We start from the raw sequence: 14,574 nt of genomic DNA on the forward strand, positions 1-14,574 counted from the left end.
AGCATTCACAGACAAAACCTAGTTTCTTCGGATACAAGGCACCGATACCATTCAATTAGGCCAAAAGAGACACTTTGAATGGATCCGGTCAGCATGGCTAGCCCCAGCAAGGATTGCTCCAGTGGAGCTCAGCACAGCACATCTTCACTCGTGACCAACAATTTAGACACTGGCGAAAAAACTGAGGTACTCCAGTGGGAGGGGTTATATAGGGAGGGCACTTTTTAATTTAGGGAGTGTCAGTGTCCAGCACCTGAAGGTGGCCTATTAAACCCACATAGTAAGTACTATGGCTCTGCGTCCCTTGAAGTACGATAAGAAATATACATTTTTACCTTATGGGCTTACCTGTAGGAATAAAAAAAAAAAATATATATATATATATATATTTTTTTTTTTCACAAAAGCGGGCTTCACTACCACTAGCCAATAGTCATCCCAAATTCAGAAATTGAGTTAAAACACATGAAACTCAGTAAGCATTTTTTTAACCACTTGAGATCCGCGCTATAGTCAAATGACGGCTACAGCGCGGATCTCAATTTCCGGGACTACGTCTATTGACGTCGTCCCCTTTAAGAGCTCCCCGCGCGCTCCGGGAGCGCGCATCGGGGAAAATCTGTGTTGGCCGTGTCCCCTGGACACAGCCAATCACAGATCGCTGTAAACGGCCAATCACAGCGGCCGTTTACAGCGCGATCGCCGCCTCCAATGGGTGATGATCTCAAATGTAAACAAATGAGATCATCACCCATTGCCGAATCTGTCTCCTCATACAGCGATAGCGTGTGAGGAGAGAGATACTGTAAGTGAACAAAAAAAAGTTGTTTCTGCCATCTGTGCCCATATTTACCCCGCCAGCGCCCAGATCTACCCTGCCAGCGCCCAGATCTACCCCGCCAGTGCCCACCTGAGCACCGCCAGTGCCAATCTGTGCCCATCTGAGCCGCCTCAGCAGTGCCCATCTGAGCCGCCTCAGCAGTGCCCATCTGAGCCGCCTCAGCAGTGCCCATCTGTGCCGCCTCAGCAGTGCCCATCTGCTGCCTCAGCAGTGCCCATCTGCTGCCTCATTAGTGCACATCTGCAATAAATCTGCACATCTGTGCAATAAATCAGTGCACATCTGTGCCGACCCATCAGTGCACATCTGCCGACTCAGCAGTGCCCATCTGTGCCGACTCAGCAGTGCCCATCTGCCGCCTCAGCAGTGCACATCCGTGCAATAAATCAGTGCACATCTGTGCCCACCCATCAGTGCCCATTTGTGCCACCTCAAAAGCGCCCATCTGTGCCACCTCAAAAGCGCCCATCTGTATAATCAGTGTACATCTGTGCCACCTCATCAGTGCCCATCAGTGCTACCATGGCTAAACGAGTCTTTTCCGCTGAGGAGGCGTACCAAATTATTTCCACGGCAGACGAGAGCAACGGGGAGCTCTCCTCTTCAGATTCCTTTTCAGATTCGGATTCTGAAGCCGACATAAATTATGAGCCAGTCCTCGCCAGTGCCAAACTGTGCCCATCTGAGCCGCCTCAGCAGTGCCCATCTGAGCCGCCTCAGCAGTGTCCATCTGCAATAAATCTGCACATCTGTGCAATAAATCAGTGCACATCTGCCGACTCAGCAGTGCCCATCTGTGCCGACTCAGCAGTGCCCATCTGCTGCCTCAGCAGTGCACATCCGTGCAATAAATCAGTGCACATCTGTGCCGACCCATCAGTGCACATCTGTGCCGACCCATCAGTGCACATCTGTGTCGACCCATCAGTGCACATCTGTGTCGACCCATCAGTGCACATCTGTGTCGACCCATCAGTGCACATCTGTGTCGACCCATCAGTGCACATCTGTGCCGACCCATCAGTGCACATCTGTGCCGACCCATCAGTGCACATCTGTGCCACCTCAAAAGCGCCCATCTGTGCCACCTCAAAAGCGCCCATCTGTGCCACCTCAAAAGCACCCATCTGTGCCACCTCAAAAGCGCCCATCTGTATAATCAGTGTACATCTGTGCCGACTCATCAGTGCCCATCTGTGCCACCTCTGTGCTGCTTCAACAGTACACATCTGTGCCACCTCATCAGTGCACATCAGTGCTACCATGGCTAAACGAGTTTTTTCCGCTGAGGAGGCGTACCAAATTATTTCCACGGCAGACGAGAGCAACGGGGAGCTCTCCTCTTCAGATTCCTTTTCAGATTCGGATTCTGAAGCCGACATAAATTATGAGCCAGTCCTCAGCAGTGAAACACTGACTGAATCCGAGGAGGAAGATATCCGGCCCATCAAACGAAGGCGTTCTAGTGAGGCAGTACCGTCCACCAGCACCGCAGTGCCGTCCACCAGCACCGCAGTGCCCCGGCAAGAAAGGCCAAGTACCAGTGGGGTGTCATCCCAGCCCCAAAGGGTTAGGAGCCATGCCGGCCTTCCCTATGCTCTTCAGAACCCCTTGTGGCTTCCTCCTAATTCAGGAGAGGCCAATGTTCCCCCTTTCACTGCCCAGCCAGGAGTCCAGGTGGACACGGAGAATTTTACCCCAATAGATTTTTTTAATTTAATTTTTACGGAGGATATGTTGTCGTCAATTGTGGCCCAGTGCAACCTGAATGCACAACAATTTATTTTGCAAAATCCGACCTCTTGTTATGCCCGTCCCTACGAATGGAGAGACCTAACGGTGGAGGAGTTCAAGGTTTTTTTAGGCCTCACATTTAATATGGGACTCAACAAAAAAAATCAATTACGTACCTACTGGTCAACCCACCCCCTCCACCACTCACCGCTCTTCTCCGCGGTAATGCCCAGAAGCAGGTATCAGATGATCCTGAGGTTCTTACATTTCAGCGACAATTCCCAGTGCCTTCCACAAAATGATCCAAATTATGACCGGCTTTACCAATTACGACCAATACTGAATTATTTTTCAGAAACATTCCCCAAATTGTTTACCCCGGACCAACACATATGTGTGGAGGAGTCCCTTATTAAATTTAGCGGCAGGCTTAGAATGAAGCAATTTATGCCCAGCAAAAGGGCCCGCTATGGGGTGAAGGTCTACAAATTATGCGACCGAGCTACAGGGTACACATATTCATTCATGGTGTACGAAGGGAAGGACACCCAGCTGCAGCCCCCTAATTGTCCGGACTACTTGGGATCCAGCGGAAAAATTGTTTGGGACCTCATATACCCCCTATTGGATAAAGGCTACCACCTGTATGTAGATAACTTCTACACATCTTTGCCCCTGTTCCACAACCTTCACCGGAAGAAGACGCCAGCATGTGGCACCGTAAAAAGGAATCGGAAGGGCTTTCCTCAAAGTCTTGTGAATAAGAAGCTGCGAAAAGGAGAAACCGCAAGTCTGAGAAACAAGGAGGTTCTGGCAGTGAAGTGGAGGGACAGAAGGGATGTGTATATGTTGTCTTCTATCCACAATGATACCTTCGTGGAAATCCCCAGAAGGAATGGCCCCGTAAAGAAACCCAAATGCATTTCCGAATACAATTTGTTCATGGGGGGAGTCGACTTCAACGACCAAATGATGGAACCATATCTTGTCACAAGACGGACATACCATTGGTACAAAAAAGTAGCAATTTATTTTTTTCAATTGGCCATTTACAATTCCTATGTCATTTACCGCAACTCCACCCAAAACCCCAAACGTTTCTTTGGCTACCAGGAGGAAGTTTTCACTGCCCTTAACGGCCCACCAGAAAATATCCGATCAGACGTTGTTAGTCGACTCTCCGAGCGCCACTTTCCCGATAAAATCCCCCCCCAAACCAACAGGCCAAAGACGTCAAAAAAGATGTAAGGTGTGTACCAGAGCAGGAGTCAGAAGAGACACATCTTATTATTGTGCACAATGTCCTTCCCAACCAGGCCTCTGCATAGGCGACTGTTTTCGGCGTTACCATACTTCAATAAATTTTTAGTGAAGTATGGTAAACATAATCCTCAGTTCCTGCCTTCATACACCTTCACACCCCTTATGCCACTGCCTGCTCTGTAACTGACCCTGGCTTGTTATTTGACCACTCTTATGCCTGCCGATTCTGTACATACCGCTGCCTGATCTGGAACTGACCCTGGACTGTTATTCGACCATGCTTCTGTCTAACGATTCTGTACATATCTCTGCCTGATCTGGAACTGACCTTGGACTGTTTGACCACGATATTTGCCTGCCTCTTGGACTGATCTTGTATTCTGCAACTGGACTAGTGGGATTCAACACGGGGTCTCACATATGTGAGGGGCTCCAGTATAGTTTTTTTGGAAGAAGAAAACAAATTTTCTTTGTTTTCTTATTCCTAGATTAGGGTCTGGAGACTCGGAGGCTTCAAAGAGATTTGGGAGGGAGAAGCCTCTACCCCTATCCCCATTCTGTCCTGAACGAGGCTCTACTTCTGTCTGCTGCCTGTAGGACTTACTGCCATCATGCCGCACTGACCACACCACAAGGACCTGCCTACTACCAGGACCAATATTTTTGGCACTGCTGACATCTCTGCACTGACCCTGGACTGTAATATGGACAGTATCCCTGCCTGCTGCCTGAAAAACTGTGTTCGCTGTTGCTGACCAAGTCCCTGCCTGCTGCCTGGACCAGTGATATCCTCCTGTGGACAACTGCGCTTCTAAAACCACAGGTAATCTTTTCTTTACCCTTTGCTCAGCATAATGTATTTGGGGGTGTAATTCTTGGTATGTGCAGGCTATGTGTCCCTGGAACGCCGACGGTGTTTCTTGCATGTTGCGCCTCTGTATGTGGCCAGGCTGTGTAAACGTCTCACACATGTGGTATTGCCATACTCAGGAGGAGTAGTAGAATGTATTTTGGGGTGTTATTTTTGCTATGTAAATGCTATGCGTTGGAAATATCTTATAAACGGACAACTTTGTGTAAAAAAAAAAAAAAATGCGTTTTCATTTTTTTCCACATTTTCCAAAAACTTCTGGAAAAAAATGAACCATTGAAAAGACTCATTATACCTCATAGATTATAAATTGGGGTGTTAGCTTTCCAAAATGGGGTCATTTTCTGGACGTTTCCATTGCCCTGGTGTTCCAGGGCCTTCAAAACGGTAATAGGTGGTTGAGAAATGAAATGTGTAATTTATGCTCCTAGAATGCCTGAAGGTGCTACTTCAAAATTAGGCCTCTGTATGTGGTCAGGCTGTGTAAAAGTCTCACACATGTGGTATCGTTATACTCAGGAGGAGTAGGAGTATGTATTTTGGGGTGTTATTTGTGGTATGCACATTCCGTGTGGGAGAAATAAGCTATTACAATGAAAAATTTTGCGAAAAAAAAAAAAAAATCTTAATTTTGCAAAGAATTGTGGGAAAAAATGACAACTTAAAATAACTTACCATGCCTCTTACTAAATACATTGGAATGTCTACTTTCCAAAAAGGGGTCATTTGGGGGGCATTTGTACTTTCCTGGCCTGTTAGGGTCTCAAGAATGGAGATAGGCCTTAGTACATCAGATGTGATCTTTTTTTGCAAATCTTTATGATTTGCACCATAGCTTGTAGACTCTTTAAATTTCACACAGTTCATATAATATGCAAAAATTTGGGTTATTTTTACCAAAGATGTGTAGTAGTATAAATTTTGGCCAAAATTTATGAAGAAAAATTGCTAATTTGCTAAATTTTGTCACAGAAACGAAGAAAAATTCATTTTTTTTCAAAATTTTCGGTCTTTTTTCATTTATAGCGCAGAAAATAAAAAACCGAGAGGTGATCAAATACCACCAAAAGAAAGCTCTATTGGTATGAAGAAAAGGACAAAAAAATCATTTGGTTACAGTGTTGCATGACTGAGTAATTGTCATTCAAAATGTGAGAGCACTGAAAGCTGAAAACTGGTCTGGGACTGAGGGGGGTTTAAGTGCCCAGTAAGCAAGTGGTTAATGACAATCCCATCTCTCCCTGAGCTTTCGTTTCTGGAAAGATCCCCTCCACCCCTTTAGGGCCATAACATAGGGATTTTTTTTGTGGTTCAGCAGGGAGAACTAGGCAGGGCTGACAACAGTGCTTGAGATTTCAGTGCAGCAGAGGCAGTGTTGTCAGTTGCCGGGAGCTCACAGCCTTTCTGGCAGATTAACAAGTATGTTTTTGAATTTGGAGTGTTTAAAAAAAAAAAAAAAAAAAAAACAAACATGAAAGTACTGCAGATATGTATGGAGCATGGTTTTTACCAAAAAATACACTTAAATTTAAAGATAATCGCAGGCAACTTGTGTTAAACGTGCAGAGCTTATTTCAGATACCTTCCAGATGTGATTGGCAGATTTGTCAGTCCAGCCTGCAACCTCCAAGGACTGACTCTCTTGTCCTATTAAGGGGCCAAAGCAGGTTCTGACTGGAATATTTTCCTGGGTCCACACTCCTAAAAGTAAAAGTAGATGGGTAACCAAACAGACACCATAGTTAAGGTTTAAATTATCTTCACTTTCTTCCACGAGTATGAAGCAGAATCAAAAGCATGCTTTAAAGAGAGATTGCCACTTTGCCCATTCACAACCTTACCTATTTCTGCGCCCGTCACCGACTGCCTCAGAACCAGTTGCTTGGGAAGGGACAGACGAGCCCGGCTCTCAATGGGGCTGTCAGGGATAAAGGTGACTGGTCCATGATCTGGGCAGTCTGAGGGATATGCCCGGTTACACAGTGTACACCCTGCAAGAAGGAAGAATATTTTGCTTATGGTCACGTCTGGCAAAAGTTTGGATACATAAAGAGCTTAAAGAGACCCCGTCACTATATTTTCATGATCCAATTGGCCCCAGTGAGGGGTAAAAATTCTTTACTCAACCCCCATGACGCAATTGGAAATGTCCTCGATCAACTACCCCTGTCGTTACTACCTCTAAATATTAAAAACCAGTTTAATTTTGTACATTTAGAAAACCATCCAGTTTTTTTTTTTTAAACGATCTACTGAGCTGGCCAGAACCAGCTCTTGAGGGAGTCTATTCCACCTGTTAACAGCTCTTTCTGTGAAAAAGCCTTTCCGTACGTGAAGGTTATATCCATTTTTCTCCAGATTTAAGAGTGCCCCTCCAGTGGTACCATGCCTGTCATTAAAGAGCCTCTAAAAATTAGAAACAATGGCATAGATAAAAAAAAAAAAAAAAAAAAAAGGAAGAGCTCAACTGTCTGATGATCCCTTGGGTGTAAGCCATCTGGTCCTTGGGCTTTATTCACCATTATTTTGTCTAAATGTTTCTGGACCATCTCAATTTCAAGCCATTGTGGATCATTTGGTGCCAAGTCAATACTATACTCTTTAGGGTTTAAGCCTCCCCATTCTCTTTTGTATACACAGAGCTGAAGAAGGTATTTAATAAAATTAACACATTCTCTTTATACTCCTACAACCAAAAATTTAGTAAAAGGGCCTAAAAAAAAAAAAAAAAAAAAAAAAAAGTCCTGACCTTTCTACTGTTGATATATTTGAAGAATTTTTGGGGGTTTGTCCTACTCTCTTTTGCAATCTGTCACTCGTTTTTAATTTTTGCAGCTTCGATTTCCCTTTTACATATTTGGTTATATTCTTTGAAATTTTTAAAGGATTATAGTGTTGCTTCCTTTATGTTTTAAAAGTTTTTATTTCTAGCTTTGGCCATGAGCCATGTAGGTTTTATTTTTAGCCCTTTAACCACTTCAATACCAGGCACTTACACCCCCTTCCTGCCCAAGCCAATTTTCAGCGCTGTCACATTTTGAATGACAATTGTGCGGTCATGTACCCAAAAAAACAATTTTTTTTAAATCATTTTGTTCCCACAAATATAGAGCTTTATTTTGGTAGTATTCCCCGATAGGCTCTCCTCTACAGATTTTCCAGTTTACACTGCGATCAGCCTTGATTGGATACGGCTATCACATGGTAAAGAACCTCCATGAGAGGCTCTTTACCAAGATCATTGTAGCAGTGTGTCAGATTGACATGCCGCACCTTCGATTGCCACACTGTGCACCCCCAAGGGCGCACACCAGCAGTTATCCTGAAAGACATCATATGACGTCCAGTCAGGATAACTTAAAAACGTATTGCACATGGGAATATATTTTATAATAGATTTAAAGAATTCCCATTTCTGTTTTGTGTTCTTTGATGCCAATATTTCCTCCCAGTCTAAAACATGGAGAGCAGCTCTCATCCTAATTTGCGCTCTTAAAAGGTTAAGTGTTTTTATCTTTCCAGGATGTGTTTGTTTACAGCCAACATTAAATAAAACCATGTTATGGTCACTGCCACCCATATGTTCCCCTTATATGAACATTAGTAATAGTCTCCACATTGTTTGAGATTTACAGGTCTAGCAGAGCATGTCTAGTTAGGGCCTCTATGAACTGTACCATTAAAAAAAAAAAAAATTGTCTTGTAATAGTTTTATAAATTTCCGCTCTTTACTGTTCCGGCAGTCACATTACTCCAGTCAATCTCCTGGTAGTTAAAACACCCCATTATTATGTGTTTCAGCCCTTTTCATCTGTTATAGACCACCCATTAACACTGGGTGGTCTATAACATACTCCAATAATTAACCTTGATAATAATCATAGCCATCTTCTCCTCTGGAAATTTTAAATAACTCTCTATGCTGGCCCAACTACTTCACCCCTCCTTTTCCCTTTCTACATAATCTTTTACGCAACTGCCACAAGGGAAGCAAAGTGAAATAATATAAAGTGACACAGTCTTCTGTTTCATCCAAGATGGCGGCACCCAGCAGCAGTCTCGGGGCTTTAAGGCATCTACACATGGGAGGTTTTACAGGTAACAAGATTGTTGATATGAATGGCCTGGGGACGGGTTCTTTTTAAATGCCTGAGCTGACACAAGGACTAGAGCTGAGAAAAGAAGGAAACTCAAGTGTAATCATATTGCTTCCATATGTAATGAACAAATACAGCTGTCCCTATAAAACACAACAGAATTTAAAAGCATTAACAAAAATAAGAACTTGCATTGCTAAGATTTGCAATATGACGTCCACAATTATATTTATAGCTAAATATTCTATCTGAAACCCACTCACAAATTGTAAAAAGAGTGGCCATGTTTTCCTTGTTGGAGTTTGAGTCGATCTGCAAGGAGGACGGGACGAAAGTCAGATTGACAGCATCGACATGCCCGCCTGCCAGTGATACTTCCTGTGTGATGGAAGAAACGGTGACTGGCTCTAAGCTCATGGCACCCCCGTGTAGTGAAACTGAGGTTAAAGAGGAGAGCTGATGCGAGGTAGACAGCGCCACACTGACAGGGTTACTGTTCAAGGCCACAGTGTGGATAGCATCGCTGAGCGAGTTTTCCGTCATTCTGGACCGAGCCCCCATATGGTGCTCGCTCTCCATGACCACGGGAATCTCCAGTGATCTGCTGTGCAATGGCAGGACCCCAGCATGGCCCACAGCGTCCGGAGGTAGGTTGGCCTCAACAGCAAGAGACTCGTGGGAGCGAGACACACTGGATATCTGCGAGTGCTCCCCGGTCACACCTTCTATGGTCAGTTCTTCTGTTATCCGATCAGTAGTGATGGGACTATTCACTCGGGACACATTGTCCATACTGATCCCAGCATCCAGCGCCACCTCGTGCCCATCGCTGGGGTGTAAGCTCTGGCTAGAATGTCCACCTACTGTCCTGTCCAGAGATACCATTCCTGTCTCCAGCCCAACAGAGCCACCGGACTGGTATGGGTCTAGAGATGGAGAGTTGTTGGATACCGCAAGGCCTCCATTACCATCAACAGTTAAAGTGCTGGGGTGTATGTATTGAGGAGGAGGGCGGTCTGCTAAATAGGACAAGATTCCTGGAAAAAAAAAAAAGGAGATGAATAAGGAACAGGATCTTAAACAGTGTAACGTGAAAATCTCAGTAAAACAGCAAATTAAACATAAAATAATATGTAATAAGGGAGGACACATGTGAAGCAGTCTGTCACCTGCATTTACACAGCAGTTTATTTTGGAGTTTTCCCCATAACAGTTTTAATACCTGCTGACCCCGCTGCTAGCAGATTCATTATTTTTCCTCTCTTTGAATCAGACTAAGCTGCCCAGCAAAGTCCTATGCTCAGCTGCTAAATGGTCAAAGCAGCTAATCAGTCAACCTGCAAGCAGCACTGACTGCAGCAAAGCGGATGACAGCATAGCTGCTTGTAGTTCATAGGAGGGCGATAATGCTGCACACTGAAAGCAGGGTCACGCTTTTAAAAAGGGCCTCAGGGAACAGAAATTAGCAGGATCAACAGGTTTTTATAAAACATTTACATGCACCAAAATAAAAAAAACAGCCATTCAAAACCACATTTACATGGCAAAACGGGTGTTATATATGAATTTTAATAGCTAGTTTTCACATCTAGAGTGACATTTTTTGCCCATTCTTCTTTGGAAAATAGCTCAAGCTCTGTCAGATTGGATGGAGAGCGTCTGTGAACAGCAATTTTCAAGTCTTTCCACAGGTTCTCAATTGAATTTAGGTCTGTACTTTGACTGGGCCCTTTCTAAACACATGAATATGCTTTGATCTAAAGTATTCCATTGTAGCTCTGGCTGTATGTTTAGGGTCATTGTCCTGCTGGAAGGTGAACCTTCGCCCCAGTCTCAAGTCTTTTGCAGACTCTACCAGGTTTTCTTCTAAGAATGCCCTGTATTTGGCTCCATCCACCTTCCCATCAACTGACCCTAACATGTCCCTGCTGAAGAAAAGCATCCCAACAGGATGCTGTCACCACCATGTTTCACAGTGGGGATGGTGTTTTGAGGGTGATATGCAGTGTTCGTTTTCTGCCACACATTGGGGGTCATTTACTAAAGACAAATCCACAGTGCACTTGAAAGTGCAGTCGCTGTAGATCTGAGGGGGGCATGCAAGGAAAATAGAAAACAGCATTTTTGTTTGTACATGATTAGATGATAGAAATCAAAAGATCTTCCCCTACGATCTACAGTGACTGCACTTTCAAGTGTACTTGCCTGTAGTAAATCAACCCGACTATTATGATTTTAGGCCAAAAAGATCAGATTTGGTCTCCTCTGACCAGATCACCACCTTCCACCTTGTTTGCTGTGTCCCCCACATGGCCTCTCACAAACTGCAAACGGGACTTCTGATGGCTTTCTTTAAATAATTTTTATTGCCACTCTTCCATAAAGGTCAGATTTGTGTAGTGCACGACTAATAGTTGTCCTGTGGATCTCTGCATCTCCTCCAGAGTTACCATGGGCCTCTAAGCTGCTTCTCTGATTCAATGCTCTCCTTACACGGCTTGTCAGTTTAGATGGATGGCCATGTCTTGGTAGGTTTGCAGTTGTGCCATACTCTTTCCATTTTCGGATGATGGATTGCACAGTGTGCCATGAGATGTTCAAAGCTTGGGATATTATTTTTTTTTTTATAACCCAAACACTGCTTTAAACTTCTCCACAAATGTATCTTTGACCTGCCTGGTATGTTCCTTGGCCTTCATAATGCTGTTTGTTCTCCAAGAAACCTCTGAGGGCTTCATAGAACATTTATTTTTATACCAAGATTAAATTACACACAGATGGACTCCATTTACTAATTAGGCGACTTCTGAAGGCAATTAGTTCCACTAAAGTTTTGTTAGGGGTATCAGACTAAAAAGGGGGGTGAACACTAATGCCATACTTTTCAGATATTTGTAAAAAAAAAAAAAAAAAACTGAAAAACATTTATAATTTTCCTTCCACTTCACAATTATGTGCCACTTTGTTGATCCATCGCATAAAATCCATTTTACGTTTTTGGTTGCAACATGACAAAATGTGGAAAATGTCAAGGGGTATGAATAGTTTTTCAAGGCACTGTATATCCTATTCTCACAGCAGCCCAGAGCACTCTTCTCTCCTAACCCAGCAGTCTACTTATCCCCAGGAGCTCCGGAAAGGGGAAACTGAGCTGCTGAGCAACCACAGGAAGAGCAGAGCAGGGGCATCGAGTCGTTAGGTCACTGCTAAGAGGAAGGAACAAGTAGACTCCAAGTAAAAAGCCTTGCACAACATCAGCGCTTCTGCTTGAAACTTGCTCCAGAGTGCCTGCAGCTTACAGAAATCTTGTTTTAACCACTCGCCAACCAGCAACATACCTGGTACGTCACTGGGATTCAAGTGGTTATATCAGGATGATGCTTGTGGCTGCAGGCTTTAAAAAAATAATAATAATAATAATAATAATAATAAAAAAAAAAGAAGGGGGGGGGAGTACCTATCATATGCCTATTGCTGTCACAAAGGGCGTTTACATTCTAAAGCGACGGTGTAAAAAAAAAATAAAAAAAAATAATAATAATATATATTATATATATATATATATATATATATATATATATATATATATATATATATATATATATATATATATATATATATATATATATATATTTCCGTCCCCCCATGCTCATGCATAAAGGCAAGCACACGCATTAGTCCCACACACGTGCGGTATCAATGCGAACATCAGATCATGGACATTAGATTTACACAGGAAGTCCGGGGCTACAATTAAAGTGCACGGCATACACAATTTTAACGTATGAGAGGTTTGGTAGCCAGTTACTCAATGAAACATCTTTTACAAAAAAATAAATTTGGTTATGTAGGGCGTTTTTTTTTTTTGCATTAAAATTCTAAAAAGTTGTTTTTCCACAAAATTGCATTTGAAAAGCCATTGCGCAAATACTGCGCGACATTAAAAAAAAAATTTGCAAAACCCACCAATTTATTCTCTAGCTCTAAGAAATTTTCTAGCACAAAATACTGATTGCTACATGTAAACAAAAAGTGTCAGAAAAGGCCTGCTCTTAAGTGGTAAAAAAAAAAAAAAAAAAAAAGAAGAATTAGATGCACACACTAAAATGTCCACAACCTTTACTTTAAAATCCCAGTGCAGTAATAGAGAAAAAGCCATTTTGTCCACCCCATCCAGCCATTATTCTCTTCCCTTTTGACTATATACAGTGAATAGGCTAGTAGGGAGCCAAGGTGAGTAGAAGGGATAGTTCATGAGCAAGAAGAGATCTGAAAGGAGTGGCACTAGAGCAATAATCACAAGGTGTACTTTTATCAACAGCCTTGACATTTTTATGTAGTAACCAAAGAAAATTAAAATATCAATATACGCTACCAGGCAGTATGTGACGGAAGTAGCTACTTTCAAGATGCGGATATGGCGGTGGTGGCAAGGTGTAATTTCTCTCCGGAAGGCCACACATTACGCCTCTCTCTCCAATGCCCATAGGAAGCATGACAGAAAGGGCAGAAGGAAGGGAGCTCAAAGATGGACCAATGTTGGGAATGGCCACAGGCAGACCTGCGCAACAGAAAACAAAATTAATGCAATGAATACACACTTGTTTTGAAGGCCAATCCTACCCAAAAGTAATAGTTAAGTTATTGGAGTTTACTAGTGGGATGAGCTTCCCCCTGGCGTTTTCTCTGCCCATCCCACAACACATAACAAAAGGTGTAACTATCTGGTAGTTGGATATTGCTTTAGGTTATTGATGTTTCAAAAGTAAAGCAAGATAAAATCCTTTGGGCTTTAATGGCTGCTGCACATCCCACTGCTGGAATACAAGGGATAGAAGACACCAGCAAGTATTCAATTGCTAGGGAACATAAATGGAAAACTCAGCCAATAAGTTTCCCACCATTCGATCAGTGCAAAGCAGAAAACAAAAAAACAAAAACAAAACAAAAACCATCAACTAGATCTTGACCGCAAAGGTGACTAAATGGATCAAAAGTACCTGCCACACATTAATGCCGGCATTCGGTATGCATACATCTTGCCTTCCCTGGTTTGTTTTATACCCTTTTTCGGTCCCTGTGATTTTAGCATTGGTTCTCTGTGCTTCTCAATTTAATCCAGGCAGATCATGGCTGGTGGGAGAGGCTGTACATTACTGAACATATCACAACACCCTGCCTCCGTACTCATTTTCAAGAGCTCTCAACCTTGATGCCAGCAGTGGACTGGCCCTTGGAACTTTTGCAGATGAATATACCTTGCTGGGCGAATGTCAGTGTGGAGGAGTGGGCATTCCTAGGCAGGCTGTATTTGCATGCACACCACCCTAGATAATGCCCACATGTTATGCTTAGCCTCCATGGTTGAAAGAACTGAAATCCAATGACTTAAAGTGGCAGGCCAGGGACAGACAGGCTGAAGAGGAAGGGGCTAGATGCTGATGGACATCCTCCAGCCAGGAAATAATGCCTGTACACAACTGAAGGGAAAGCTGAAGTTCAGCTCTAAGTTTTCTATAATCAAATTACTTTAACCACTTAACAACCGGCCCATAGCCGAATGACGGCTACAGGGCGGTTGCTTAACTCTGGGAGGGCGTACAATGACGTCCTCCCAGAATCCCACTCTCGCACGCACTGGAGAACTTCCGTGACCGCTGGGTCCAGAGGACCTGGGCACATCACAGTAAATGGCCTCTGGATCGCGGCTGTTTACCATGTGATCTCTCCATCAAATGTTGGAGCGATCATATGTAAAACTGACGTGA

At 43.4% G+C, this 14,574-nt stretch overlaps 1 protein-coding gene across 7 annotated transcripts in view; it reads right to left on the bottom strand.

The window, feature by feature from the left end:
* PRDM4 (PR/SET domain 4) overlaps positions 1-14,574 on the bottom strand; it is a 48,166-nt gene that overhangs the window by 19,057 nt on the left and 14,535 nt on the right. For all 7 annotated transcript variants that reach the window (XM_077469147.1, XM_077469145.1, XM_077469146.1 and 4 more), the window contains 4 exons: positions 13,182-13,367; positions 9,070-9,843; positions 6,551-6,700; positions 6,292-6,410 (listed from right to left, as the gene is read on the bottom strand). In XM_077469147.1, the coding sequence (XP_077325273.1) occupies positions 6,292-6,410; positions 6,551-6,700; positions 9,070-9,843; positions 13,182-13,367 (1,229 nt within the window). The remainder of the gene's footprint in view (positions 1-6,291; positions 6,411-6,550; positions 6,701-9,069; positions 9,844-13,181; positions 13,368-14,574) is intronic.

The sequence above is a fragment of the Lithobates pipiens genome, unplaced genomic scaffold (assembly GCF_037356315.1).
Source record: "Lithobates pipiens isolate NorthernLeopardFrog02 unplaced genomic scaffold, aLitPip1_a1.2 Scaffold_8, whole genome shotgun sequence".
Taxonomy (NCBI): domain Eukaryota; kingdom Metazoa; phylum Chordata; class Amphibia; order Anura; family Ranidae; genus Lithobates; species Lithobates pipiens.